The sequence below is a fragment of the Zygosaccharomyces rouxii genome (assembly GCF_000026365.1).
Source record: "Zygosaccharomyces rouxii strain CBS732 chromosome F complete sequence".
NCBI classification, from domain to species: domain Eukaryota; kingdom Fungi; phylum Ascomycota; class Saccharomycetes; order Saccharomycetales; family Saccharomycetaceae; genus Zygosaccharomyces; species Zygosaccharomyces rouxii.
Window position 1 is genome coordinate 1,423,060 of NC_012995.1, and position 26,584 is coordinate 1,449,643.

A 26,584-nucleotide genomic window follows, 5' to 3' on the forward strand; every position below is an offset into this window, starting at 1 on the left:
AATAGAATAATAAGAATATGGAAAACATGGGCGGCTAATTGTATTACGGTCGTTTGGAAAAACCGCTATAGAAACTTTGCATTTAAGTGCAAAACGATACGTGTATATAGAAATTTGTATGTGTTTTATTCTCTTGACTTTTTTCACTGGTGCATCTTTTTTTAATTATATGCCATGGAAGAATCGGTAATCTTGGTAAGGCAAAAGGCAACTGTGTACATATTTACAAAGGCAGTCCAACGTATTCTTACATTGGTGTGGTACGCAACAATTTAAATAAAAATCAGAGTTACTATTGGTACTAGTACTTGCTTATTCTTGTTGTTCTATAGAATGCAATTATCAGTGCTATTGGTATCTGCAGAAACCAGATCCCTAGCAGTGATAGTGCTACCAGCAATTGGTAAATTGCTGTCTTGTGGAATCCGTCTAGGATCAGTTTTATGGTGGCATGGATTTCGTGTGTGATCTTGGGTAATATGGAGGGACTTGACGGACTCTTTGAATTTTCCATTGCATCTTTGATCTGCGAGAGATTGATATCTGGCAGGTCCAGTCGAGCTTTGTCATGGATCCATGTCATGGCTTTTTCTATAGCGTAGAGCTTGTTTTCAATAACACATCCTACGACTGCCTTCATTGGTTTTTGGAGCAATGTACCGTTGAAAGCACCAACCAGTGTGTGATCAATTTCATTTATTACTTCATTCACGGTATGATTAACAGCTACAGTTGTTTTGTCAACCCAGCCGAATACGTGTTCATTAACGTTATTTTGAGTGTTGTTGATGTATAAATTCGCACTGTGAGTCCATTGAGCCATATCCTGCTCTAATATCTTCCCCATTTGGGTATCCTTAAGGTCTTTGGATGAGTCACTAACGTCCTTTAATGATTTTTGTAATACCGCTACAAGAATTAGTTGTAAAATCGTTACCGCCAATCCCAGTAGACCAATACCAAGCACACATAGTGCTCTTTCTGATGTAACATATGCAACTGCCCACCTTATTCTTGCTCTCTGAAGGGTTTTCGTACCATTGTCATCGTTATGCTGTGGACTAAACCTTTCCACCAGTGATACTAGTGCATTTGAAATTCTGAAGTTCCAGTGGTGGAAACATTGATGATAACTAGCTATTAGATCGTAATGAGACCCTTCTTCACGGGTTCTGAATATATGCGAAGTGGAATCGTCATCAGAAATAGCATAAGGCTCTTGCTTCTCGGTGTATTGGGTTCTCATTTCAAGCAGGCGTCCCCAAAGTTTGAATTCGCTGTACGCCACGGGGATTGTAGCGCAGAGGGCTCCTATCACAAGCAGTACCGTGCAAATAACTGTGGTAACTGTCAGGGCATGGCTTATACCATCGTAGAATTTCCTAATATCGGGTTCGCTAGCCTTGCAAATCCCTCCTTGCGAACTGTTACTGCTGTTTTTGGGTGGTATGTAAAGCAAACTTGAATTCCCAATCACTCTAGTAGCATTTATCTTTTTTATCTCTTTAATAACTTCTTCAAACGGTACACTTACTAAACGCTTGGAGAGATTCTTAGCTTGGGCGAAATCAGGCGTCTTGTCGGATAATTCTTGGAGCTTATTATTGATAGAGGATGGTATGTGTAAATTTCTCAACGAATCCACCGTTAGATTGATTTTATGTATGTGATCTGATGCGTCGTTATCCTTATCGCCTTTGAAAAGGTCTTCCACTTTATGCGCGGCAGAGACTAACTTATTAACCACCTTTGAGATATCATCGAGACCGTCATCGATATCATTAGCAACTGCTGATATGGAATGGTTAACAGCACCAAGTAGTTTTTCTGTCGCATTGGTAGCTACATCCACTGAACCGTCAACGGCGCTTATGATAAGACATGCATAAGTTCCTAAGTAAAGATCAATCACGAAATTTAGTAATCCTTCACTTGCGTATACCAGCAGTGTTAAAGTCATGAGAGAAGCCCTAACTGACTGAATCATTGCTTCTCTTATTAGAAAATTACCCATGACAGCCATGTAATGAGGTGTACTACCTACAGTTTCAGCATATATGGAATCAATGACATTACAATGTGACAAAATATAGTTCTCAGATTGTTTAATGGAGTTCTCAATGGATTTTGAGAAGAAAATTAGCTTAACCATCGCAAGGAAAAGTACCAGTGTGTATTTATTCAACCATACTTGCGACAGCCTGTCGCGGAGCTGCAAATAGCTAGTAAAGACTACCATTGCAGATTATCATGGGTATGTAAGAATTGAAAAGAAGCCGGGGTGGTTATGACCACCACACTCCTGTATCATTTTATATACTTTCGAACACTTTATCCTTACACCTTGCCAATATGTGAACTGTCTATGTTGAGAAGTACATCATTTTCAAACTTACATGAAACCTCGATTCAGTGATTTACGCACTTTCAAAACAATAGCTTAGAATAGAATAGAATGAAAGTTCTCTTCGGTTTATTTTTATAATATTTTCTGTATATTACATGAATTTCTATAGGATATTCCAGGCGTCCTCTGCACCATGGCAGAATTTTGAACATGCTACTGAAGCTGATAGTGGATAATTGGAAACACCGATTTTTTCATCCACGTATTCATCTGCAAAATTATCTTTACCTCTTGCCATAGCACCTACGAATACACATATGCTTTCATCATCATCCAGTTTTTCAATGTAGTCCTGTACACGAGTCACTGGCGCATCGAATGATAACGTAATTTTACGACATTTAGTTGGTAAATGATCAGTAATTGGGTTTTTGATCACCTTGAGTAATTTTTCTTCAGAATTAACAGATCTAATTGACAATTTGTGGAGTAGTTGTACCATTAATCCTGAAAATCTCTTAAAAGTTCTTGGAATTCTCACAGTTGGATTCACTTCGACCAAAACGTTGCGGCCCGTTTGAATGTAAACTTGTAATTTCCCTGCCTTGTTAATTGGAGAATCTAACAAAGTCAATAGACATTGATGTGTAATATCAGGTCTGGCTTCACTAATATCTCTACCCATTTTTTTCAAAAGACCTTGATGATCATCACAGTTCAATAGCACATATTTATCACCACCTGGACCAGAGGTGGATATCTTATGAGTCTCTAATGATGCCATAGACAGAACTACGATCATTCTTTGTGTGTTTTTATCTTTTGATGTTAAAATAGGTGGTGCCCTTGGTACCAATGATGCTGGCAATGCACCTTCACCTCCTGTCTTCTTGGCATCCCTCACTTTCGAATCCTCGACCATATTCAATCACCGAGTAATGTACAACCAGAAATAAAAATTAGCTTGAATGCAGGGATCAAACTTTATGAACCATATGTTTAATATTTCAACTCTGTACTCATCGCTTAAACATGATAATTGAAAAGTTTTCCCGTGGTAGCGATGACTTATATCACATGGTACGTTACCATGTGCGATTATATGAGTAGTTGTGGGCGGCTAACAAGCAAGGATAATAAGCTTCATTGTGTCTTTACTAGTAATTTGTGTGACTCATAACACTAGAAATACGGTATGCTAAGCTCTTGATAGTACTTAAAATCTGACTTTTGTATTATTGGACCGGAAGATGTGTCATTGAGGCTCTCCACGAACATGAAAAATCCAAAACGCTCTTAGATCTACAAGACGTTAAAACTTCAAGGATAAAAGAGAAATCGAATCAACTAGTGACAGAGTTCGAATTGACCAGAGAGCAGTGCTTTTAAGCAATTTTTATCAACTTTTATCAAGTTTCTTTCTTTCCTTTAGCGATAAGATTGACATTAGATTAGGTAGATCGAAACTTTAAGACACTCTGCAAAGAGGCCCCAGACCCTAAGAAAAAAAAAGATGTCAGATGGATTAGACGGTTTCTCTTCAGATGAAGATGATGATTTAATTTTACAGTTGAGCACTAAACCCCCAAAAAGTGGGACACAGCTAGAGGAATCACAAGTTGAGACGGTGGGTGGCCCCACGCAGCAACCGTCTCAAATGGATCAAAATACAGTAGATCAATTGAGTAAAGCTCACGGCGAAGCCAGTATGCTTAGGGACAAGATTGCACTTTTGAACAAAGAAAGAGATCGTGAAAGGCTGCAACAAGAACATTTAAAAAAAGAATTGGAGATCTTGCATTCCCGGCAAATAGATCAATTGAAATTGGAACTGCAAAATGTGGAAGATGAAAAGAAATTTCTGGCAATGGAAGTACGGAAATCTTCATCAAGTGCTAAAACTTCGCAGATGATATCGACACCTTCTAAGGCGGATGACCAAGCTACGATTAAAAAGCGGAAAATAGAACTATCGGAATCAAGGAAAAATTACGTTCAATTAAATCTGAATAGGATTCCATTTGATGAAACGGCATCATTTTACGATTTTTTAGTGACTCACAAGGCCGTAGGCTCCGATATCACTACTGTAGAAATCCTCAACAGGTTGAGACTAGATTACATTCATGAATTTCGATTTAAAAATTTGATTATACCAAAGGGCGATTCACTGGGGCAACCATTAATGAAATTAATTCTGCGATGGAAAAAAGATATGACACTCGATAAGTTTATCGATACATTATTAGAACATTTAGCCGCGCTCATCAAAGAAATTACTTCCCATAAAATGGAATCAAAAATAGCGGTACCATTCCTGGTGACTTTGATGTATCAATCGGTTGTCTTTCGACCAAGTGCAGTTCACACTTTAGCGCTTAGAGATCTATTACTATTCACTTGTGATTTGATCAGAGCTTATCAACACGTTTTGAAACAGCCCTTACACGATTCACTTCTAGAGATTCATGTGGAACCACAAATTTTCCAATACGAAATGATTGATAATTTAGTGATACTTTATTCTTTTGATGTTTTAGAAGCGACTCTAGGGAACCTACGGTATCAATCATCAGAGATGTACGAAAAGGTTTTAGATAAATCGACGTTAAAATTATTGGAACAGGTTTACAAATTAGCATTGACCATATCATATAAGCCGGTTATCAATGTCATCTTCAATACGATTGAAATACTTAACATTTTATCGGGTATCAATTTGCAAAGTAACCTAATAAGTGCAGAATGGTGGAGAGATTGTATAGCGAGACTCTACATCATTCTATCCAAACCCATTAAAAATTACGATATGTTTGCACCGAATGATACTAATAATTTACATTTCTCTGTGTTCCACGATTGCTTCAGTCTCAAGAGAAATATAGGTACCAATCAAGTGGGTAAACTCATTCCAAAGATGATCCGTAGAGATAAATTACAAGGCATGCCGCGGATTATTTCCAAAGAAGATCTCATAGACACAGTCAACGATCCTCAAATAAATTTAGAACTTGAACGGTGGCTGCTAAGACTAAAAATGGATATCTTAAACATCTTTGATAATTTATTAATTGTTTACCCAAGCATTGGTGATGGTGAAATGTTAATTCAACTAACTAAACTCATTTCTTGTGAACAAGAATTGATGATTGACAGATGTGTCGGGCAGGACTCGACGAATCTCGATTATCATTCTCGTACTATTGAACGCTTACTTACATTAATGTACACATTATGGACTCGTCATCAATCTTTTTTGAAATCAGAGCAGGTCAAAGAAGTGGAAAGTGAATTGGTAATGGCGCTATGGAGAATCATCGAACCCAGAGACCATAAAGAAGATTCAATGGATTTAAGGGACAGCGGACGTCTTGTCAATTACTTCCAAGAATTAAGCTTAAAAGATCAAGTAACTTGCTTCGATGACGCCCTTGAAGACATGCCGGCCTACGTGGAAAGAGAACTAAAAACAGAACTAAATGATAGTACCGCCAAGACGATGCAAGTACGTTATGATGACATGTATCAGGAGATGGCTCGTAGCATTTTAGAATCAAAGCTGGAAGCCCTCACCTCTGTCGATGATATCGACTCTTTATATCTCGCCATGGGCGTCTAAACAACTAAAAAAACGTTCAATTAGGTAAAAAGATGATAGACTATACAAAAAAAAAAGCGTAGATACCAAAAGTATGAAAACTCAAATGATGTTAATAAAAATGTTATGCTTCAATTTATTACATATACATATTATGTTTTTCCAATCCTTCCAGTTATCTAAGCAGAAACAGAAGCCTTAGGAGAACCAGTTTGGAAACCGTTCTTGAATCTTCTGGAGATGTGCTTCAAGTATTGCATTCTACCAGTACCGGTAGTCTTTCTTCTCTTAGCCTTAGCACCCCAGTTGAAAGATCTAGTCTTAGCAGCAGGGTAGCCACAGGAAGCACAAGTCTTCTTTTGAATGTGCAGAGAACGACGACCACATCTGCTACACAAAGTGTGGGATTTGTTATGACGCTTACCGAACGAAGGAGTACCCTTACCCATCTTGACTGGTTCGTTTCTGTTTTAGGACCTTCGACCCTTCGTTGTTGAATGAACCCTCCAGTTATCAATTGGTATAACCTTTCACCTTAGCGAACGATGATGGGCCCCAACCTTCCCACTCAGAGTTTGACAAACTTGCGAGAGCCTTTGCGTCGCTTCCCTTTGCTAAAGATTTTAGTTGACTGTCATTGTAAGTTTCTGAAAAAATTATCCTGGATGTACTGATGTATATATTAAGATGTACGGATGCTTTAGGACAGTCATTTTAAACGCGATACGCGTAAAAATTGAAATATGCTTTACGCGTATTTTTACGACTTACGCGTTTCACGGACCTCATCGCATTGGATAAGGGCAAAAGTTCAACAGATGAAGTAACAGCAGCAGTATACTATTCGTGATTTTAGGATAGACCAGGAGACTGGTAGACGTGTAGCGGTTGATAAAAACAGTATGCCTATATTCTCCATTTTCAAAAAAAAAAATTAGTCTTAACTTGTGCTTGCTTTCTCTTACTTCTATTTTACTCACTCTCTAACTCTCTCATTCTCATACATTTCGTTGTACTCTAGTTTTCAAAAGTCATAGGCTTCTAGTGTGATATAGAAGAAACAGTATAGAATAAGTTTAAATGGCAGGTCCCTTCCCTCCAAGTTCTCCAGTGGCTTCTGGCGCCTTTGAGTCAGACCCGTTTGAATACGAAGATAATGGTTTTATTTCTAAGGACTGGAAAGGTCACTCTGCTGAATTACAACAACGTGGTGGATGGTATCCAACTCCAGATCCTTCTTCTAGTATTGGAAGGTCTTCTTCCCCTATAAGAGCTGCAATTACTCACGGATCTTCTCCGGAACGACAAGAATCAACGAAGCATTTACACAAGGCACAGGCAAAACCAAAATCTAAACCAATAGCCATTGAACTCGATGCACTGGATCCCTCTCGTCTAGCGGTTGGTCGTAAGCATAGCGTGTGCGACATCGTGTTACCCAGTAAGAAGAGTATTTCAAGGCAGCATGCATTTATATCCTATATGGCTCATAAAAATCAAGTTAAACTGGAATGTAACGGATCCAATGGCTGCATAGTGACGCTACCAAGTCAATTGGAGTGTCAATTGGTTAAACTTGACGCTGAAAAGAGTGTATTTGAGCTGCGCGCTAAAGAATTGGATGATAAGGAAAGTACAGAACATCAGCATGATAAAGAATTGGTTAGCGACCATTTGCTAACTTCATTTGTTCTGCTTAAAGGCGAGACAGTGACTATGCCATTTGTCAAAGGAACCATATTAGATTTTAGACAGGCTGAAGCAGTTTTGTCAATGAAACCATTTGATCCCTTAGAACATAATGACGATGAAGACAATGTTACGGAAACCGAAGATGAAATGGTTGCAGTCATGACCAAAAGTGATGATTTCCATAGAATGGAAAGTACTTCTACAAAATTTGCAAGCGTACAGCATTCACCAGCTACACCACGTATTGAAAAAGCTAAACCTGCTACGCAACCTAATCTACAATCACCTCTAGTGCAAAACAAAATAGATCCTACGCCGAATTCACATATTCCTGAATTAGAGACTCCATTGACACCAACAAAACCTAAGAAGTTAGATCTACATCTAGATACTCAGCGGCAAGTACAAGAAACCCCACTAGCGAACCGAACTAATCAAGCACCTCCACTCCGTCGTGATAGGGAAACCGCTTTTGGTAAAGAACCTGAACCACCTAAATCGAAGCCCAAACATAACAAGAAGAGTGATGATTCTCAACAACATAAACGTAAGCAGCAGAAATCATCACCTGCACCCTCCACACCTGAAGCCCTTATAGAATCTCTAGAGCAACGTGGTATCAATTGTTTGGCATTGCAACATGTACTTGCTAACAATTTGGCTTTCGCTAGTGTCTTGCAAACTCCGCTTTATCAATTACAGGATGTGAATTCTACAATCAGCACATTATCCAGGGAAGAATTACGCGCATTACTCGCCAAAGAACATTGCATAGGAGTCATACATCGCCAAGGTAAAGATGCAGCTGGTAAGCCATTAGATGAAGAATACTTCTACGATGTAGAAAATGATAGTGACCTTGAAAGGAGGAATCTCGTTTTTGCATTTAAAGGTGGCAGATCCGGTCTCAGATCCTGCAGAAAAGTTCACAAACAGTACTTCTGGAAAAAACCATCTAAATAATTCAAATAATGTCTTTATATCGTTAATTGTACACATAATTTCCTTATTTATATGTAATTTTTTTATTTTTGAAGTGTATTATACCACACTCATGAATAAAAAAACAAAAAAAACCAACAATAGATTACAGTAATAGCGTTATACCGCATGCTTTTTCAAAAAATCTTGCATCTCTTCAGTGTCCACATCTTGAGGGTCCTCGGATGAAATAGCCTGTAACAACCCATCTAACATACCGTCAACTTTATCCTCGTCCACCTTCAGACACAGACAAAGAACTCTTCTAAATTTACTCTCCAAATCACTCTGCTTTTGTTTGATGACGTCTATCGTTGAATTCAAACGATCTCCATTTCTCTTGTAAGCATTGATTCTTGCTTTTAGTAAGAACGATGGCGGTAACATTGTTTCCAATTTATCCTCACCGTTCTGCGAACAAGTGGATCGTACATGCTTCAAAATCTTGTCTACAGATTCAGTTGCAAGTAACTTATCGATATTACCGCCATATTCATTAACCAATTTGTTCTCTAAAATGTCATAAATGAAATCAACCCTAAACGGTTCGTCAGCATCAAATTCACTTGAATCCCAATCTGCTCCTGAATCATCATCGGGCGATATACCTAATTGTTTACTTTCTAGGCGAAAACTTTCTTCTTCTTCTTGTATTTCCTTTTTAATATTGGCCAGTTGTTCCTTTAATAGGGCGTGTTCATCTTGCAACTGTTTGGCGTGAGCCAACCTATCACGACATGCCGCTAACATTTCACGGTGAGAATTCAAATCCTTGTGAAGTCTATCCAGTTTTTCTTGATGTTCCTTGACTTCGGAGTCGTAATCTTTTGACACTGTCCCCAATAAAGCTTGCATCTCTTCGATTAATGACATGGTATCTGGGACTTTAGTATCCCCAGCAGTGGTAGATGCAGGATCAGCCAGGTGGTTAAGACCAGCGGTGGAAATTCCATTAGAAAGCAACTTTGATGTTCCAGCACCAAAATCCACTGGACGTAATCCTGATTTATTAGCAACGTAAGGATCTGCACCGTAGTCCAATAGAGCATCTACAAGGGCAACATTACCCAGCCTCGAAGCGATGTTGAGACAAGTATCACCGTTGGAATCAGGTGCGTTAAGCATGTGAGAAATGACCCATTTTAAATCCAAAGTATCGAGGATAGGATCTGATCCCGAACCTTCAATTGATCTTGATTGCTTCTTAACGATCCACCCCATTAAAATATCCAAGTAGTATTTTGCAGCTGAAGAACAACCTGTCATACCTGAAGTTATCACGATGTGATGTAAAATTGTTCTATTCATACTGTCTTCCAAAATCAAACATGGGTAGAGATAGTCTAACAGCTCTTCAAAAGTTCCTGAATCGTAATTGTTTACAGATTTAACTGCCTTTACAAGGGCAGATTCACCGATATTGTCACCCAAAAATCTGTTGGAACCATTTTTGACCAATTGCTTAACGACATCTAGGTTTGCAATCGAAGCTAACCAGTGTAGTGGAGTATTACCATGTTCATCAACAGGAACATTTAGATTCAATGAGACATCGGGGAAAGTCATATCAACCTCATGTAAAAGAGTTTCAAACGTCATTTGGTGATGGGTATCGTGTGCAGCCGAAGATAAATCTTGAACCTCAGGAAATAGCAACCTCTGTAGAAAAGCCTCTAATTTCATCCTTTGGTTGTTGTCAGGCACAATCGGTGGTGACTGTGACCTTTTGATGCTAAGCGGAACGCTAACGAGTGAGGGATTCAGATCGTGATTGTACGTAACGATAGATCTTGTATTGGAGACTTCAGCAGGCTTGACGTCTGTGGTTGTTGCAAATGACGCCATCGTCTCATCTGGAGGTGAATTCCTATCTAATCTCAGCCTTTTCAAAGGTGATCCTAACTCCCTCTGAGCTTCAACATTTATACCTAATTCATTATTAGGCCTTTTGTGGCTATTGCTACCAGAAACGTCCTCATCTTTACCACTACTATGGCTAGAGGCACCGCTATCACCAGACTCATTCTTCAACCCTTCCAGTTCTCGATTATTTACAGCTGTTCCCGACCCTGCATGGTCTTGATCGTGAGGGGATTCCTGTTGTAGCTGTTGTTGCTGTTGCTGTTGCTGTTGTTGATGGTAGTTTTCATCACCATCAGCTTGCTTCTCAAAATTCTCTCTGAATAGGTGTAAAATGTTTAATAATTGCATCAATTCGAATGCCTTTTCACCGGTAATCCATTTTTCATTGCTATCATCAGTATCAACTAAAATTCCATATTTTGACAAAATACGATCCTCTTGCTGAGCGTCAATCTCTGTACTACCGACGTCATCAATTGTAGCGTCACCTTCACCTGATAATAATTGTTGCAGCAGTGGTAAAAACGGTTTCAACAGAAAATATCCAGTCTCATTGCTTCTCTTCAGCGTCAGGGGCACTTGATGTCCCTCTTCACCAATTAATTTGGTTACTTCAACAACAGACATTTCTTGTAGCAAAGAAAGAGAATGTCTGCCAATGAATTCAAGATAACCAGGGCGTCTATTAAGAATCCTTTGTATCCTCAGTTTGTTGTAGAATACACGAACTTTTGCAATAAAAGTTTCAAAAATATTTCAACATCGCGTCCAATTGATGTTGAAGTTTAATACCCAGAAAAAATTGAAAGGTTTCCATCTAATGGAATAGGATGAAAAAGAAGTGATTCAAGTTCTCAAGATGTCTTCGACTGTCGGTAGATTAGTTGCCACTGCTGGTGATATGGACGTAAGTGGCCTGGCTGCTATCGGGTACTACCTTAGGCTATATGCTGTCGAATTAATACTGGATGAATCAAGGGATCAGAGATCTGAAGAGCAAACACAGTTGGCTACGAAGCTATTAAACCAGGTAGAAGAGTACAAGACCGCTGTAGACACTTCTAAGGACGAAGACCAGGGTGCTTTTACAATTTTACACGACCAAGATAAGGCCAAGACGTACGTATTGAATTTTACTATGTCATTATACAACGAGAAATTGAAGCAGTTAAAAGACGGAAACTGGGATGCTAGTCTACGGAGGGGACTGTGGTGCTGCTTGGATTTGTTTCAGTGTATGAGCAAAGTGTGGGGGATGCAAAATGAATTGAAAGATAGGATAAAATATTGTAAAATATACTTGAGGAAAATCGCAAGGGAGAAACCACCAGTGCCTCAGGTGGATGACAAGGAATTGGATGAAATGTTGGAAAAGCTGAATACAGAGTCCAAAGAGGAGAATAGTCCACCCGCATTTATTGATGAATCCGAGGAACGAGGTTCAGAGGGACCCACAGTAGAAGACTCAGAGCCAGAGCCAAATCCAGCGCCAGCGCCGGCACCAGAGCCAAAGATACCAGAGCCAAATATGCCAGAGCCTGAAAAGGCCACAGAACCATCGCACAAGGAGAGCATTCCGCTCACGCCTTCTCGTCCCGCTCCCGATTTTAAAACAATGATGGACAGATCCTCCTTATTTGGGCAGATTCAGAAAAAGGCCAAGTACGTTATAAGCGCGCTTGATTACGAAGACGTCAGTACTGCTAGACAGGAACTAACGTCTGCACTTTCGCTACTACAACAACTAGAGGAACAGTAAAGCAAAAAAATAATTCCGTTGAAGGAACGATGTCCGTTAACATGTTATATGTAAATATATCTGTAATAATAATGCCTACAACTTGTTTCCAAACGGGATCTATCTCTTTTTATTCCCCCCCTTATGAACAAGTGAATTGCTAATGTACATGATTTGAGTTGAGCAAACCAATGTTGTGCATCAATTTATTTAGAAGTTCAACTTCTTTGGTTTTTCCCATGGATATTCTTGGTTAGTGAAATGACCGTAAGAAGCAGTTGGTAAGTAGATTGGTCTTGCCAAATCTAATTCTCTAACCAAAACACCTGGTCTTAGATCGAAATTCTTCTTGATGATTTCAATAATCTCTTGATCAGACTTGGTTGCTGTACCGTAAGTGTCCACATGTAGGGACAATGGTTCAGCAATACCGATAGCGTAAGAAAATTGAACTTGGACTCTCTTCACAAGACCAGCAGCCAAAAGGGACTTGGCGACCCATCTTGCTGCGTAAGCGGCAGAACGGTCCACCTTGGAGTAGTCCTTACCAGAGAAGGCACCACCACCAACAGCAGAGGCACCACCGTAAGCATCAACGATAATCTTTCTACCGGTTAGACCAGCGTCACCTTGTGGACCACCAATAACGAATCTACCAGATGGTTGAATGAATAGCTTGGTCTTGGAGTCCAATAATTCAGCAGGAATAACCTTACGAACAATTTCAGACTCTAATTGGGATCTCAAATCTTCAGTAGAGATTTCTTCAGCGTGTTGAGCAGAAATGACAACAGTGTCAATTCTCTTAGGGATCCATCTACCCTTGTCATCCTCGTATTCCACAGTAACTTGACTCTTAGTGTCAGGTCTAATCCAGGCTAGAGAACCATCTCTTCTAGCATCGGCCATGGCAATGTTTAATTTGTGAGCCAATAGAATGGTCAATGGTAGACCTTCTGGAGTTTCATCAGTAGCATAACCAAACATAATACCTTGGTCACCTGCACCCAAATCTTCGATGGCCTTTTCGTAGTGTAGACCTTGTGCGATATCTTGAGATTGTTGTTCAATGGCAACTAGAACGTTACATGTCTTGTAATCGAAACCCTTCTCAGAAGAATCGTATCCGATGTTCTTAACGGTGTCTCTGATGATCTTTTGGTAATCCAATCTAGCTCTGGTAGTAATTTCACCGAAAACCATGATCATACCAGTCTTGGCAGCGGTTTCACAAGCGACCTTGGAAAGAGGATCCTCGGTCAAACAAGCATCTAAGATTGCATCACTGACTTGATCACAAATCTTATCAGGATGACCTTCACCAACAGATTCTGAAGTAAATAGAAAAGTACCAGCCATTATGGAATGAATGTTATAACTGCTCTTGGTTTGTGATGTGGAAGTATTAGTTGTAAGATAATCGAATGAAAAATTTTTATAAGTTTTTCACGTTTCTTATATACAACAATACCTTCGAGAAGAGATGAGGTATGTTCAACAAGAACAGCGTTTAAGAAAGATATAAGTGGTGAACAAGTCAGAAGCAGATACGCTCCTTACATGTATGTATATATATACTTACAGCCAGAGAAAGGAGCTGATCAAATTTAGTCAACAATTCGTGCAGAGCTAAGCCAATTGACCTATGATCTTCGAAAACTGAACCCTCTGCTCGTAAGAGCATCTTTCCATCGTTCATCGACCATGTGGAAATTTTCTTTTTTTTTTTTTTTTTTTTTTTTCTTCTTCCTCTTCACTGCATGTGATATTTGAAGCCACAGTGACTCAGAGTCCACAGTTGTGGCTTTGCGTGATATCTCGGATAGCTCGTTTCAGACGAATGTTTGGGTACGCGAAGTGGATTTTCTGGATGACGCGTGCTACTGCCTGCGTACAAAGTGATCTCATCTTATGGGCATGTTACCGGTGCGGGTAATAGCATCGCTGGTGCACCGTTATCAAAGACACTTCTCCATGCAAATAATACAACGGTATATCCTAAGGCACCGCCAAATATCAAGTCATACCAATGATGTTTGTGATCCACTATTCTTGATACCATTACAAGTAGAGCTAAAATTGGACACCATGCATGCTTTTTGTTTGAACCCTTGACAAAGTGACATTGCCACAAGTATAGAAATCCAAGGCCACAGGAAACTACCGATGAATGACCACTTGGTGTGGATTTCAAACCTTCGTAGAGAATCGATAAATCTTTCTGCTGACAATTTTCAATTGTGTAAAATGGCAGAAAGCCTTGTGAATCAGCAACGCTATTTTTCAATTGACATCTTGCAAGAAAATCAGGTCTTGTATTGCCGATGATTAGTTTTAATGCACAGGTAAATGCGACCGTAACACTCAACGCCAACATTTGGCAAACGATACTGAGATGCAGAAGATGCCATTCCTTAGAAATCCCCTCAGGTCTACCGGTTGTCCACGGAGCCGCGCCAATTTTATTCAAATATCTTCTACCTGCTACGCAGTATCCTGTTATAACTAGTGATGCTAAGACGGCGCTCATGGCAACACATTCTGATGTTGATACCAGCTCATCCTCCACGTAACTTTTATCGATAGAGGAATCTTCCTTTTGAAATCTTAGTGAACCCGTTCTTGGTACCAGTACTAACTCTGCATACGCACCTAACAATCCACTCAAGATTATGATCAAATAGTGCAAAGAGTACTGCCGTAGATACTTAGACCATTGATCGTACTCAATTCTCATGGTCATCATATTCACCCGTCTCTTGAGCTCCCGAAACAACATCCTTAGTTTGGAGTTACTCCATTGTTAGACTTTTATCTAACTTGGTTTTTCACGTCAACTGCTTTGGTGAAGTTTAGAACCCATAACAAACGGGAAAAAAAAGACCGTTCACTATGAGAAACCTACAGCGGTAATTGAGCACGGCACTTATCACGATTCGAAACCTTCTGGTCTACATCTGCCGGTCGGCGGTTAGAGTACGGACGTGCGATCCATGACATTCTTTCTCTCACTTACTTATGTGAAACAAAAAAATGAAAACAAATGGACAAGTCCGGATTCGAACCGAAGACCTCCCCCATGCTAAGGGGGCGCGCTACCAACTACGCCACATGCCCTTCTTGTTATGTATCTTTCATTTCCTGTAATAACCATCCCACCACACAAACCCCCAAAAGCTTTCGAACTGCACTTCTATCTCAGATCTTCACACGTCAACGAAGGCATAGAGTACTTATTTAATCCCTTCTCAAAGTAACTCCTTTCTCTTCTCCTTGTTTGAAGATCTTTGCTACAGATACGTCGTACATCATTTATCCCCTACAATATTCGATAGGGCTCATCGCAACTTTGAAGTAATAAAGAACTTTCTTTAGAATTCCAGATCACATGGTCATGATTACAGTGTACAACCCTTGTAGGGATGTCAAGTCCCATATATAAGAGCCTAACGAAACTGTTTCAAGAAACGATCGTTAGTTCAGCTTAAGAAAACTGTAAGACAATCAATTGACCATGTTGCACTCATTTGATGCCTCAAAGGCTACTATCGAAGCTTTGACCAAGAACGACATCATCCCAGATGTGATTAACCCAAATTTCGTTAAACCATTGGGTGTTCTTTCTGCTGAATATTCAAAGGAGGAACCTGTCGCTATGGGTAATCAATTGACCATCAAGGGTACTCAGTCAAGACCAACTGTTCACTTCGCCCCTGAGGAGGCTGCTTTGAAGGCTTCTGACCTCCTGACTCTGGTCATTACCGATCCAGATGCACCTTCTCGTACCGATAAGAAATGGTCAGAATTTTGCCACTATGTGGAGTCTGACATCAAGGTTTCTGAGACTGAAGGTGGTATCCTAGAAGGGGGTAAGGTTTTACAACCCTATGTGGGTCCTGGCCCACCAGCTGGTACTGGTCCTCACAGATACGTTTTCTTGTTGTACAAACAACCAGGGGGTGTAACCGCATCTGAGTTGACTCCAATTAAGGGTAGACCAAACTGGGGCTACGGTTCTCCTGCTACTGGTGTTGAGAAATGGGCAACTGAAAACAAATTGCAACCAATAGCAGCTAACTTCTTCTTCGCTGAAAGCAGTTAGATTTATAATTGAATAAATTAGGACGGTGTAAGCGATTCTTTACGGTTAAAGCTGGCTTGATCCAATTAACAACTGAACTGTTTTTGTCCGTCTGCATCTCTATATCTATTTGCACTATAAATACTTTATCAAAAGCTAAGATTAAACAAAATAAAACTACATCTCATTCCCCGTAAATGTAAAGGTAACCCATCATCAATCAAATCAGTCTATCTTTATCACAATAGTAAAAAAATAAAAAACAAAAAAACGAAAAACATTATCATTTTATTTCGGTTGGAGTCGTGCTCAGTTGCCAAAAAGTTCGTTGACGAGCTCCTTGTAAACACCGATTTGGAAATTATCCAACTCAATCTTGTTGAGTGCAGGGGCTACAATAAAACCAGCACCCTGCTGAGCATTGGCATCGGTCAAATCATCCACTGCATAATGCTGCATCATCTCCTGATACATCTTTAATTCTTTGCGTTGAGAATTGTAATACTTTTGATCAATACCCAAATTATTTGGAATTGCACAGAGCCAGATACGTGTCTTGTAAAATTTAAACAACTCCTTGATCAACTCTCTAAAATCGTTACGCTCTTCACAGAAGTAATAGAAGGTTAATTTTTTGCGATCGAATTGGAATTCTGCATTCAAAATCTTGATATTCAATTGAGGTCTCCCTACGGAATTCCCATTACCATTATTAGCGTTAGGGCTACCATTCTCATTATTGTTGGCGGCGGTGGTGGTGGTGATAATATGTTCATTACCATGAGCATGGCCGTGTCCATGACCATGATGGTGGTGGCTAAACCCACTGTTGAGAGACTTCAATTTCAATTGAGCAATGTGCAAAGCTTTCAATTCGTCCTGGAACTTGTTGTGCAAATTTGTCGTGATCTCCCAAGGAGTTGCAAATCTTAACACCTGCTTGGAGGGTACGATCAATTGAGTCAACTCTATCACGTCGTAAAGCTTTGAATTCAGTTCTTCACTTTGACCCTTGGTCGATTGGATTAATGAATGGACAAATCTATTATTTGGATGGTGCTGAGAACGACTTGTAATCAAGGAATCAAAATGAATCTTTTTCTTTAAAAAGTTAACAAATAACGCCAAATCCAAATCGACCACGGGCTCTACAACCAGTGCTAGATCCTTACCCCTGTCACCATCGATGATTACGAGATCGCCTCTTTGCATTAGAATATTAGTATTTTGTGGAGTTGATAGCAACTCCAATTTCCCATTTTTCAAAGAAACCAGAACCAATGGTTTGTAGTGTAGGTAAGTAGATGCCGTACTTGGTCTTCTATCTTGATTACCAATGGCTGTTGGATCATTACCGTTTCCACTACCTTTTCTACTAGAAGCGCCCATGTGCGATTGTTTTTCACCCGAAACAAATGCATCGGATTGAGGATTATAGTTCAAATTACAACTCTTAAGGAATGCCAAAAATTTAAAGATTGACTGTTTCTTTAAATCGTCCTGATCACCCGCCGCAGGATTTAGCATCGACTTAATATAATCTGCAAAATCATAAACTTGTCCACCAGAGAAGTATTTGGATCCACAATCAGCATAAAGAGCTTGCAAATCAGGTGAGGATGCAATCCTTTGCCCATTCACTAGAACCAAACCGTTATCCAAAGGCACTTGTCCCGCAGCATTACCATTCATAGCAGCAGCGGCAACGGCTGCAGTTGGTGGAATAGGCATATCTTGTTGATGCGGCGATACCTGTTGTCCGTGCTGTTGAGATTGTCTGCGTGGCTGGTGTTGATTTTGATGTAACTGCTGCTGAGGATTTTGTTGTTGGGGTTGCTGTTGTTGGTTGGACTTGGAAAAGTTCAAATATCTGTTACGAGCTCCTAGAGGAGCAGCAGACGTTTTGAAAGGAGCAGAAATTGGGGGTGTGGCCAAAGAGTTAACAGGTTGAGTATTACGACGGGGTGGTAACTGTTGAAGCATTTGCGGTTGCAAAAACCCGCCGTACATGGCAGCTGGCGCAGTGGTCAAAGAACGAACTTGGGAAGCAGCATCTGGTACATCACTCAAAGGTGCACCCATGGGGCCTGCGGTTGTTGGCATAGAAGGTGGATTAGCAGGGGCGGCAAAAGGTCCCAACGGATAAGCTGCTTCTGTTGGATCCAATGCAGTAGGAAACATAGTAGCAGTTGGTGGTGCGGCCATACTAGCAGTTGTTGCCGTCGTTGGTGGTGGAGGTGGAGCGTTTGCACCCATGAAGGATGCCAAATTACCATGAATCAACGTATCAGAGATGTAAGAAGATCTTCTTGCTCCCAGATACTGTTGCTTTCTTTCCTCCAATGGCTCACGATGTTGTTGAAAGATTGGGGGCAAGTCAAAGAAGGGATCGGCGTTCAAGGAGGAAACCATGGAACCTGGACTCACACTTTGCTTAGTATAACCCGCGTAAGTAGCACTGGCGTCGTTACTGACGCTGGAATTACGGTTGTTGTTTCTATCAAAATCTAAAGTGAATCCACCCATGGACCCCAATGGATCCTGGGGAGTATAAAACATCGAATGCCTACCTGATTGTTGTTGAGCGGCAGCTGCAGCTGCAGCTGCAGCAGTTGGGTTACTAGCAGTAGTAGCACTAGTGCCAGCTTGCTGTTGAGCTGCCGCTTGTTGATACAACTGCTGCTGTTGTTGTTGTTGTTGTTGTGATAGTGGATCAGCGGTAGGTGAATTCAGAACCGGCTCTGAATTTGATGGTGTCATTGAGGGTGCCTGCCGGAAGCTGTGGAAAGGTGAACCGTTACTAGCGTGAAATCCATTGATAAAGTCCACTGTGTTTTCCGGATTATGTTGATTTTGACTTCTTTGTTGTTGTTGCTGAGGTTGTGGATTTTGTTGTTGTTGATGATGTTGCAGAATCCGTTGTTGATTGCGTGAACGTGGGGAATCCTGCTGTGATTGCTGGCTGAATTCCTGTCCTCTGGGTAAGTCGGCAAGTGATCTACCGCTACTGTTTTTGAACAGTAAATTTTCGTAATAATTCCTTAAATCAGCATTATCAGATATACTAGTTGTACTGTTGATAGAGGGCAACTCCGTAGTCATGGTGAACAAATTGCTGTAAGCGTTTGCGTAAGCGTCTCTTTCTATTGAATTCAAGTTGTAGCTCTCGCCGTTTCCGTTCAAAACTAGACTATATGTATGATATCATGTACCGTACTATGCACTCTCCCTGGTGTTCCAATAGATTCTTAAAAATATTCTGCTTCGTCGTTCTCCTCTTCTTCCTTTCTAATTTTTAAATCCTATTTTTAATAGCAGGAGAAAGATGTTGTTTTTTTATATTCCAATATGTATCCTTATGGTTATAATGAAAAAAAAGGAAGCTGACTCTCTTAACACTTGATAAAAGGGTATAGTTCTGATACAATTAGTTGTCCTTCCAGTATAGCAATAACTAGTAACTCAATTCTTAAAGTCTTCTCTTTCTTTGCAATATTTCCTCTTATTCTGGTTTTGATAAGTGTACAGGAATTAGCATCTCCATCCTCCTTTCACGGGGCTTGCAAAGTAAAAAAATGGACAAGCCTAAGTCAGTGCGATTTCCCCTGTGGGGGAGGAAGGAAGGAACCAGAGAAAAATAAGGGGGGGAAGGTTGGAAGGGTCAAGGGTACCTAGTCACTTCAGACGTAAAAGGGGATTTCCATGTGAAAGCACGTGATTGATCTGCACGTGAAAAGCACGTGGTTTGCTTCGCACTTCTCTCCACTGCTTATCTCTTTATGCACCCCATACTGTCAGTTTTGTCGCGTCGTAGGAATGAGGACGATTCACTTCTACGCCTTCATATAATGACCCAATACAAGATCGCATCGAGAATACTCATGATTAAAAAGTAAATTGATAACACTTTAACTTTGCTTGTCGAAAAATCCTCGGTATTCTTACCATTTGAACTAGTTTGCGAACTAGTTCCATTGTCTTGCTGCGACTGCTCTTGCTGTTGTGATTGCTCTGATTGCTCGGATTGCTCTGATTGTTCAGGTAATTCAGGCAATTCAGGCAATTCACGTATAACAACGCCCAGCCCCTTAGCTACGTGCCACTCCACATGGCAGTGTAATAACCAGTCACCAGGTCTATTAGGTTCGATCCTTATCACTGCAAATGATCCACCTTCGATATTAAAACTATCTCTTGTCATCGGTGTTTTACCAGATTCGATCCAGTATTGTAAATCGTCATTATACCTTTTTGCTGCATCGCTTATATTCTCCTCATCTTCTTCTCCACCAAGTCTTAGTACACCATCTCTCTTCTCACCCAGTGATACCAATTGGAAGTGATGACCATGCAAATGCCACGGATGACGCATGTGGTCCAATGCGTTAATGACAATTTCTAAGGTCTTACCATTTTTAACTTCAATTGGCGATTCCATGTATTCTTGCATTGTCTTACCGTTGACTTTGTACATCTCTGTACCATATTTTTGTCTCATGTCATCATCGTCCCTAAGATATAGGTAATCTAAAGTTATGCGCTGTATATCATCATTTTTTTGACCTCCTATGATTTTGGTATTCTGGCCATTAGGAGAAGGTAGAGGTTCTAATTCTTTATACAACTCACCCCTATAAAGACCTGGCAAATTTTTGATATTTTCGTTGAATCTTAATTCTCCTGTTGGCTGACCCTTAACAATCCAAAATACTTTCGTGATGTATCCCATCATTTTGTTACATCCATTAATTATTTTGATTGAGTCATTGTCAACAGGGATAATCACTGTATATCTTTGTCCCACCGCTAGTGATAATGTTTCTACGGCATAAGGCTTCACTAATATACCATCTGTCTCCATGACCACCATGTACTTTCCCTCCGCATGAATAATCTGCGTACCTGCCATACCAGCATTAACTAATCTCAAAACTACAGCATTGGTATTGGGTTTTAATCTTATCTCCAGTTGATCCTCTTCGGAACCATTGATTAACGATCCATCGATATGAGGATCAGTAGTACCACCTGGAAACATCATTTTATCACGCACCACATCGAGATTCCAATCTTCGTACCAATCACTTAAAGTTACGTACTCTTCTTGAATACCCTCTTGTCTTATGGTATCTACTCTGGGCGGCAATTCCAACAATCCGCTGCCAGCAGCTTTTTCTCCTAAGGATTGTACAACACGATTTACCAAAAGATTGTACTCATCACATTCAACAACTAAGGTTCCTCTGAGGCCATCACCGTACTGTACTGTAGAATGAGAATGATACCAATAAGTACCGCATACATCTTTTGGGATAGTAAAATTGTACCAAAAGGTCTCGCCGGTTCTTATGGGAGGTTGTGTTAACCCAGGTACACCATCTACCTGATTGCCTATTGGTACCAATCCATGGAAATGTAATCCAGTGTTACAGTAATCTTGCCAAAATTGGTCGTTTTCAGCTAATTGTGCTTCCTCTTCTGAACATATTTTGTTTTCAAGACTTAAATTAATGGTATCACCTGCACGCACGTTTATAGGAGGACCAAACGTCTTCTCATAATATTCTTTATAATCGTTGATAGCTATTATCCTTCTACCTTCGGAGTTTTTCTTACTGATGGCTTCAAAATGTATAACATGAGTCTTAGGTTCTCTATGTTCACCAACCGGAAGTGAAAAAACTGCTTGTAATATGGGAAAGCATAATGCAATAAAACTTAACAAATACATGGATACAACACGAGATGCCAATACAATTGAACCGAAATCTCTACTGGATACTACAAGTGTGAGATACCAGATACTTCGTATATTGTAGTCTTTTTTCGCTCAACTCGTTAATACCGTTACTATGTTAGAACATAATACATGCCCAGGAAAAAAGCCATAGAGGGAAACCGTTGATCAGCACGTGATGTAAATAATAGGAATAGTGAAAAAATTAAAGTGGTTGCTGTGAGATTCGAACTCACGCATCTTGCGATACCTGAGGATTCCCAGCAGTTTCAACTACTGGTAAGAGTCGAACTCTTGAATCAGGCGCCTTAGACCGCTCGGCCAAACAACCTTATGAACTTCTGGAGGGTTCAATGAGCATTTTAGCTATACTTCGCTCTTCTGACGCGTGAAAGTTATGTGGCTATAGTGATGCTCTCAATAGATTTTGTTTAGCGAGTAGACTGCACGTAACTAAGAGTTGAAAGATTCGGGAACTAAACCTGGCTACATGTTCTTAGTTCTATTCACAAAATTAAGGATTACACTCGAAACAAATATTATATATAGATGTATTTATATATAGGACAAAAGTCTCCTCGTAGCATCTTACTTTGATATTACACCTTCCTTCAACAATACCTTTTCCACCTCACTAACCAATCTTCTCATTGCCTTGGAAGAGCCTGACTTTTTACGAAACCCAACGACGCTTACTTTACCTCTTGACCAAACAACCATTTCGAAAAGAGTTGATCGCAGTGATAGAATGTTTTCACTTGTTAATTTACCTGTTAGTGTCATTTTCTCAGGATGACTTCTTACGTCTTTGAGACCGTACTGTGTCCAACCATGGAGTAAATTCTGTAGACCCAAGAATAATTGCTTTGCGCTCACTGTGGTATTTATCTCACCATCGAAACCTGTGGTATCCTTTTCGTTTGATTTAGAGAATTTCCTGAAGAACGATACGTTTCTCTTCTTATCCGAATTCGTCGTTATGTCTTTGAGCGGAGCCCTTCCGTTTTCTCCCTTGGCCGCTGTAGAACCGTTGCGTGGATCTTCGTTTCTACGCTTAGGCATAGAATCGTTTAATGGTGGTCCTTTGGAGGCACCAGCAGATGCTAAGTTTTCTTGGAAAGACGAAGGCTTCTTGGCGTCAATTCTGTCAGTCCTTTTTGATCTTTCCTTTGATGCCGTGTCTATAGCAGAATGTTTTACAGAGCCTTCTCTACCAGCAACTTCTTCTTCTACTTCCTGTTCTGGATTACTGGAATTGTCTTGGAGCTTAGACTTAGGCGTAGGTTCAACAATATCCCTGAAAGATTCAGAAGAAGATTGGTAGATGCCTAATCCGTTTGCTTCACTTGTACCATCCAATGGTGGTAAAGTAGGTAATTTAACGTTCTTCGAAGCGCTGCTACTGTTAGAGCTACCAGCTGTAGGTTCATCTGCCGAGAATCTGTCTGCAAAATTCAACTTCATATTGTGTTTAGAAGATAAATTATCGTGGGGGACTCCAGATCCACCCGAGGTACCTGAAACGTTGCGAAGTCTTTCGTCATTGTTACTCAAGCGTGAGATACCGTTATCCTCATCAGAAGCCTCACGAACAGCTTCGAATTGGAATTCCGGTTCCTTCTTGCCTTTGACATCAGAATATTCCGCAGCAGAATTCAACCGACCGTCGCTAGCATCGCTATCATTCAATAGATTTGACAAGTTGTTGTACGAGTGCTTTGTAGAGTACATCGATAGAACAGAGAGCCTTTTGTTAGAATCACTGAAGAATCTTGATTTTCTGGTAAATTGAGGAACACTGATTTCGGAAATCTTTCTTGGTTCTTGGTCTCTCAATGGAGCGGTAGCCACAGCTTGTGTTGGCAGCACCCGGGTATCATAAGGCTCATTGGTTTGAGAAACGGTACGATCACGATGTGGTTGAGAAGCTTTCTTCTTCAACTCTTCATTTTGCAATTCCTTTCCGATATCAAAGGACGATCCCAAAAATTTCGATCTCCTAATGGTCTCCAAAATGTTCTTTTGGGTTCTCAACTTTTTCTCTTCCTCAGTGTCACCAGCCTCAGGCTCATTAGATTCCTCAGCGTAAAATAGACCTGGATCCAATCTAGAAACGGGTCTAGTTTGTAGGGACATAGTACGCTGACCGAAAATTTCTTCAATATCGGATTGTACATTAACCATTGAATCTCTCTTTTTCCTCTCTAAAGGTGCGGAAACAGACCTAACACCATTAGGAGCTTGATTATTTGAGTGTACATCACTCTCGGTATCAGTGCCATCATCACCCTGAGCCTCTTGGGCCTCCATTTCACGTTTCTGTCTAGCATCATTTTCCAATTTTTCGTTTAATTCCTTTTCTTCACGCTCCTTTCTTTCACGCTCCTCACGCTCCTTCGTTTCTTTAACTCTTCTCTCCAATTCTGCCTTCTCCTTTCTGATCTGTTCGAACTTTTCATGTTCGAAGATTTCATCAATTAGAGTGGCAAAATCGCTACTAGTTCTTTTAGTCTCTTTTTCAATGTACTCCCAATCGTCTTCCTCTGAGAGTTTAGCGTAAGTTGAAATCAGCTTGGTAGTCACGGAACCACGTTTATTCGTTGGCTTGAACGAAAGCCTAACGCTTGCTCTTGATAACCTTTTGCTGTTTGGTGTTTTGTTATAGTCCTTTAACATGTCAATTGGTACTGGAGGTGCACCACCATTCTTATCTGATTCAATGATTGATACCCTTTTACTACGGGACGCCGGCGTGGGCGAACCACCGTTTCCTTGAGTCTTAACAGTGGATAGCCGCTTGTTTGAAGAAAGGTTGACAGACATTCTCTTCGGAGGTGTTGTTGAAGTGCTTGATGGGTTGCTGTTACTGTTACTGTTACTCGATCCAGATAATTTAATTAGAGATACTGGTCTCTTATGCGAGGACGATGCATTGATTGTAGAAGCTCTGTTCCTCTTCTTAGGAGAAACGTGATTATTGTTTACACCAGCACCAGTACCATTTAGAGACGACCTCTTTTTAATTTGTTTCTGCCTGGCGGCTTCGCGTTCGGTATCATTTTTGAAGCGCGCTAACAGAGCGTAAAGAGTCTTTTCAGCATTAGCACCTGGATCTTTCAATTTAGCAGCAATTTCACCGGCGGGCCTGCCGTGCCATAAAACTACTAGATTTTGTAAGATATTTTGATCGACCTCAGAAGAACCACTATCGGATAATGGGTGTAAATAGGTATCTTCGCGGGGTAAATTTCTAATGCTTTTATTATCACTAACATTTGGGTATTTCTGCAACAGCGGATGTTTCAAAATTTCTCTTGGTTTTATCCTACATTCAGGATCTACAGTCAAGATTTTAGCCAGTAAATCTTGAGCCTCCGGAGAAATTTCGTCATCGTCTGGCATTTCAAACTTACCACTTTGAACTTTTAAAAGTAAATTTCTAATATTGCCGTCCTCTTCATCAAATGGCAATCTACCCGTTAGTAACGCGAAAAAGATAACACCACAGGACCAGATATCAGAAGCAAATCCGTGGTACGGTATACCTGATACAATTTCAGGAGCGGCATAGTGAGGAGATCCACATGAAGTCTCTAGAAGCTTATCCTCTGTCTCTAGCGCGGCCATACCAAAGTCCGCAATCTTAATATTAAGATCGTGATCAAGTAAAAGATTCTCTGGTTTTAGATCTCTGTGGACAATACCTAACGCGTGACAGTAAGATACACCGATGATAATTTGTCTAAAGAAGCAAACAGCCTCATTTTCAGGAAGAGGGCCGTTTTCCACTAGTAAATTGAAAAGTTCCCCCTTCTCCGCATATTCTAGAACCATATAAAGTGAGGGATTTGTCTCCCAGACGTCATACAGTCTAAGAACGTTAGGGTGATTGAGAAGCTTCATAATGATAATTTCTCTTTCAATACCATAAGGTAGAGGATCTGGCGTGGAGGCTGCAATAGAACTATTCCCAGGTGCTGTTTTTGCACTAAAAATGGCTTTGGAAATTTCTTTAACGGCAGCCGATTGCTGGGTGATTTCGTTACACGCTAACTGAACTTTACCAGTGCTACCGAATCCTAGCGTTTCGCCTAATTTCCAAGGCCCCACTTTATCGCCCCTCACCGTTGGGGCCGACCTTTTATTCATGCCAGACATATGGTTTGTGAATTGTATATCTGAGGAATATTAAAGAGAGTGAGCGATCTTAGTGAAAGTCGATGAAGATGAAGAGTAAAAGAGAGTTGCCATTTGTCAACCTGTCCTGTTGGAATATAACCTTCTCTTTAAAGACCTTCAAACAGTTTGGCTTCGACTGGAATGTGCACTAAAATTTCATAACGCGCTTCCTTTACGCGTCGCGCGCGAAGTTCCGAATGAGGGCACGTCACGAAAAAAAAAGAAGTTCGAAGGGAAAAAATTTTGGTGCTGGTCACGTGACCATGCATGGTCCATTGTGCACCATACTCCATCTCTCTCTCTCCGCCCCATTATTCTGCATTCAACACCACGATTCATCGATTAATGCTCCTAGCTAGGTATACAAG

General features: G+C 40.4%; 13 protein-coding genes and 2 non-coding genes across 15 annotated transcripts; 4 read left to right on the forward strand and 11 right to left on the reverse strand.

Annotated features, from left to right (window-relative positions):
• Positions 1-301: 301 nt before the first annotated feature.
• PRM1 (pheromone-regulated protein PRM1) lies at positions 302-2,239 on the reverse strand (the record flags this gene model as incomplete). The annotated part of the gene is made up of 1 exon (XM_002497900.1): positions 302-2,239. One exon carries the CDS (start codon positions 2,237-2,239, stop codon positions 302-304), a length of 1,938 nt encoding a protein of 645 aa, XP_002497945.1.
• A 271-nt stretch (positions 2,240-2,510) lies between these two features.
• On the reverse strand, positions 2,511-3,269 carry EMG1 (18S rRNA pseudouridine methyltransferase; the record flags this gene model as incomplete). Its single annotated transcript, XM_002497901.1, has 1 exon — positions 2,511-3,269. The coding sequence occupies one exon, from the start codon at positions 3,267-3,269 to the stop codon at positions 2,511-2,513; it is 759 nt and encodes a 252-aa protein (XP_002497946.1).
• A 591-nt stretch (positions 3,270-3,860) lies between these two features.
• On the forward strand, positions 3,861-5,966 carry LCD1 (Lcd1p; the record flags this gene model as incomplete). The annotated part of the gene is made up of 1 exon (XM_002497902.1): positions 3,861-5,966. The coding sequence occupies one exon, from the start codon at positions 3,861-3,863 to the stop codon at positions 5,964-5,966; it is 2,106 nt and encodes a 701-aa protein (XP_002497947.1).
• A 158-nt stretch (positions 5,967-6,124) lies between these two features.
• On the reverse strand, positions 6,125-6,394 carry ZYRO0F17160g (60S ribosomal protein eL37; the record flags this gene model as incomplete). The annotated part of the gene is made up of 1 exon (XM_002497903.1): positions 6,125-6,394. One exon carries the CDS (start codon positions 6,392-6,394, stop codon positions 6,125-6,127), a length of 270 nt encoding a protein of 89 aa, XP_002497948.1.
• Positions 6,395-7,025: 631 nt separating this feature from the next.
• ZYRO0F17182g (FHA domain-containing protein) lies at positions 7,026-8,600 on the forward strand (the record flags this gene model as incomplete). The annotated part of the gene is made up of 1 exon (XM_002497904.1): positions 7,026-8,600. One exon carries the CDS (start codon positions 7,026-7,028, stop codon positions 8,598-8,600), a length of 1,575 nt encoding a protein of 524 aa, XP_002497949.1.
• A 138-nt stretch (positions 8,601-8,738) lies between these two features.
• SWI6 (transcriptional regulator SWI6) lies at positions 8,739-11,108 on the reverse strand (the record flags this gene model as incomplete). The annotated part of the gene is made up of 1 exon (XM_002497905.1): positions 8,739-11,108. One exon carries the CDS (start codon positions 11,106-11,108, stop codon positions 8,739-8,741), a length of 2,370 nt encoding a protein of 789 aa, XP_002497950.1.
• Positions 11,109-11,340: 232 nt separating this feature from the next.
• VTA1 (Vta1p) lies at positions 11,341-12,240 on the forward strand (the record flags this gene model as incomplete). Its single annotated transcript, XM_002497906.1, has 1 exon — positions 11,341-12,240. The coding sequence occupies one exon, from the start codon at positions 11,341-11,343 to the stop codon at positions 12,238-12,240; it is 900 nt and encodes a 299-aa protein (XP_002497951.1).
• A 189-nt stretch (positions 12,241-12,429) lies between these two features.
• On the reverse strand, positions 12,430-13,578 carry SAM1 (methionine adenosyltransferase SAM1; the record flags this gene model as incomplete). Its single annotated transcript, XM_002497907.1, has 1 exon — positions 12,430-13,578. The coding sequence occupies one exon, from the start codon at positions 13,576-13,578 to the stop codon at positions 12,430-12,432; it is 1,149 nt and encodes a 382-aa protein (XP_002497952.1).
• Positions 13,579-14,128: 550 nt separating this feature from the next.
• Positions 14,129-14,998, reverse strand: LPP1 (phosphatidate phosphatase LPP1; the record flags this gene model as incomplete). The annotated part of the gene is made up of 1 exon (XM_002497908.1): positions 14,129-14,998. One exon carries the CDS (start codon positions 14,996-14,998, stop codon positions 14,129-14,131), a length of 870 nt encoding a protein of 289 aa, XP_002497953.1.
• Positions 14,999-15,263: 265 nt separating this feature from the next.
• On the reverse strand, positions 15,264-15,336 carry ZYRO0F17292r. The gene has a single exon. It is a non-coding gene; the product is annotated as a tRNA-Ala (tRNA).
• A 397-nt stretch (positions 15,337-15,733) lies between these two features.
• Positions 15,734-16,321, forward strand: ZYRO0F17314g (YbhB/YbcL family Raf kinase inhibitor-like protein; the record flags this gene model as incomplete). Its single annotated transcript, XM_002497909.1, has 1 exon — positions 15,734-16,321. One exon carries the CDS (start codon positions 15,734-15,736, stop codon positions 16,319-16,321), a length of 588 nt encoding a protein of 195 aa, XP_002497954.1.
• A 288-nt stretch (positions 16,322-16,609) lies between these two features.
• ZYRO0F17336g (uncharacterized protein) lies at positions 16,610-19,402 on the reverse strand (the record flags this gene model as incomplete). Its single annotated transcript, XM_002497910.1, has 1 exon — positions 16,610-19,402. One exon carries the CDS (start codon positions 19,400-19,402, stop codon positions 16,610-16,612), a length of 2,793 nt encoding a protein of 930 aa, XP_002497955.1.
• A 739-nt stretch (positions 19,403-20,141) lies between these two features.
• On the reverse strand, positions 20,142-22,031 carry GMC1 (putative oxidoreductase; the record flags this gene model as incomplete). Its single annotated transcript, XM_002497911.1, has 1 exon — positions 20,142-22,031. The coding sequence occupies one exon, from the start codon at positions 22,029-22,031 to the stop codon at positions 20,142-20,144; it is 1,890 nt and encodes a 629-aa protein (XP_002497956.1).
• A 217-nt stretch (positions 22,032-22,248) lies between these two features.
• ZYRO0F17380r lies at positions 22,249-22,368 on the reverse strand. The gene is made up of 2 exons: positions 22,331-22,368; positions 22,249-22,292 (listed from the first exon to the last, which is right to left on the reverse strand). It is a non-coding gene; the product is annotated as a tRNA-Leu (tRNA).
• Positions 22,369-22,625: 257 nt separating this feature from the next.
• On the reverse strand, positions 22,626-26,195 carry KCC4 (serine/threonine protein kinase; the record flags this gene model as incomplete). The annotated part of the gene is made up of 1 exon (XM_002497912.1): positions 22,626-26,195. The coding sequence occupies one exon, from the start codon at positions 26,193-26,195 to the stop codon at positions 22,626-22,628; it is 3,570 nt and encodes a 1,189-aa protein (XP_002497957.1).
• Positions 26,196-26,584: the final 389 nt, after the last annotated feature.